Source organism: Calidris pugnax, unplaced genomic scaffold, assembly GCF_001431845.1.
Source record: "Calidris pugnax isolate Ruff unplaced genomic scaffold, ASM143184v1 scaffold608, whole genome shotgun sequence".
Lineage (NCBI taxonomy): Eukaryota > Metazoa > Chordata > Aves > Charadriiformes > Scolopacidae > Calidris > Calidris pugnax.
In genome coordinates, this window is record NW_015091297.1 from 28,700 (window position 1) to 30,059 (window position 1,360).

At 64.6% G+C, this 1,360-nt stretch overlaps 1 protein-coding gene across 1 annotated transcript in view; it reads left to right on the forward strand.

Annotated features, from left to right (window-relative positions):
• The window catches only part of RBM14 (RNA binding motif protein 14), a 13,685-nt gene extending 13,036 nt beyond the window's left edge, over positions 1 to 649 (forward strand). Inside the window, exon 3 of the mRNA XM_014960745.1 lies at positions 4 to 649. Coding sequence (XP_014816231.1) covers positions 4 to 178 — 175 coding nt within the window. The 3' untranslated portion in view covers positions 179 to 649. The remainder of the gene's footprint in view (positions 1 to 3) is intronic.
• Positions 650 to 1,360: the final 711 nt, after the last annotated feature.

Consider the following 1,360-nt stretch of genomic DNA (forward strand, 5'->3'; position numbering starts at 1 on the left):
CGATTACCGCCGCCTGGCCGACTCGCCCCTCGTGTTCCGCCGCTCGCCCACAAAGTCCCCCCTGGACTACCACCGCCGGCCCCCCGAAGCCCACCCCGACTACCCCCGCTACTCGGGGGGCTACGGCGACTACCTCCCGCCCGCCCGACTCCACTCGGGCTACCAGCGCCGCCTCTGAGCTAGCCACCGGCCCTCCGAGGGGGGTGGGAGGCCATGGTGGCTACCTACAACCCCCCCTGGGCTACCAGTGCTGGGAGGGAGCTGTGGTGACCACCTACAACCCCCCCTGGGCTACCAGCACCTGACACAGACGCTCCACTGGTTGGGAGGCCATGGTGGCTACCTACAACCCCCCCTGGGCTACCAATGCCGCCTCTGAGCTGGCCACAGGCACTCAGGGGGGGTTAGGAGGCCATGGTGGCTACCTACCACCCCCCCTGGGCTACCAACGCCGCCTCTGAGCTGGCCACAGGCACTCGGGGGGGGTGGGAGGTTATGGTGGCTACCTACAACCCCCCCTGGGCTACCATCTCCGCCTCTGAGCTAGCCACCGCCGCCGATGGCGCTCCCAGGGGGGTGGGAGGCCATGGTGGCTACCTACCACCCCCCCTGGGCTACCAGCGCTGGGAGGGAGCTGTGGTGACCACCTACCATCCCCCTGGGCTACTGGCCTCCCTGGGCTACCAACACCACCTCTGAGCTGGCCACCAAGACTGGGGAGGGGACTGTGGTGGCCACCTGCCCCCCCATTGGGCTACCATCGCCACCTCTGAGGTAGCCACCAGCTTAGGAGGGGCTACAGGGACTACTTGCCCCCTGGGCTACCAACACCACCTCTGAGGTAGCCACAGGCACTCAGGGGGGGTTGGGAGGCCACGGTGGCTACCTACCACCCCCCCTGGGCTACCAGCCCCCCTGGGCTACCATCTCCCCCTCTGAGGTAGCCACCAGCTTGGGGGGGGCTACAGTGGCCACCTACCCCCCCGTTGGGCTACCAATGCCACCCCTGAGGTAGCCCCCACCCCGGGGGGGGCGGCCACTTGCCCATTTGGCCACCAACCCCCCCCCCCCCCCCCCCCCCCCAAACTTCCCTCTTAATTTATTTGCTGAGGCATTCTCAGGGTTGGCACCTGCTGGCACTCAGAAGCCCACAGGAACAATTCCTCTGTCATGCTTTCCAGTGAGAGCATTTTAAAGGTCAGATGGAACCTGCTGTTCCAGGTTTCTTCTTAGAGGTAGAGACACAGGATAAGGAGATGGGGAATGCACAAATAAAATGCACATCTTAAAGAAGTCCAGAAATTACAGGGGCTTTCTTTTTCCTCCTTCAAAGGGATGTGGGTCGCCAAGTGGTCTTGCG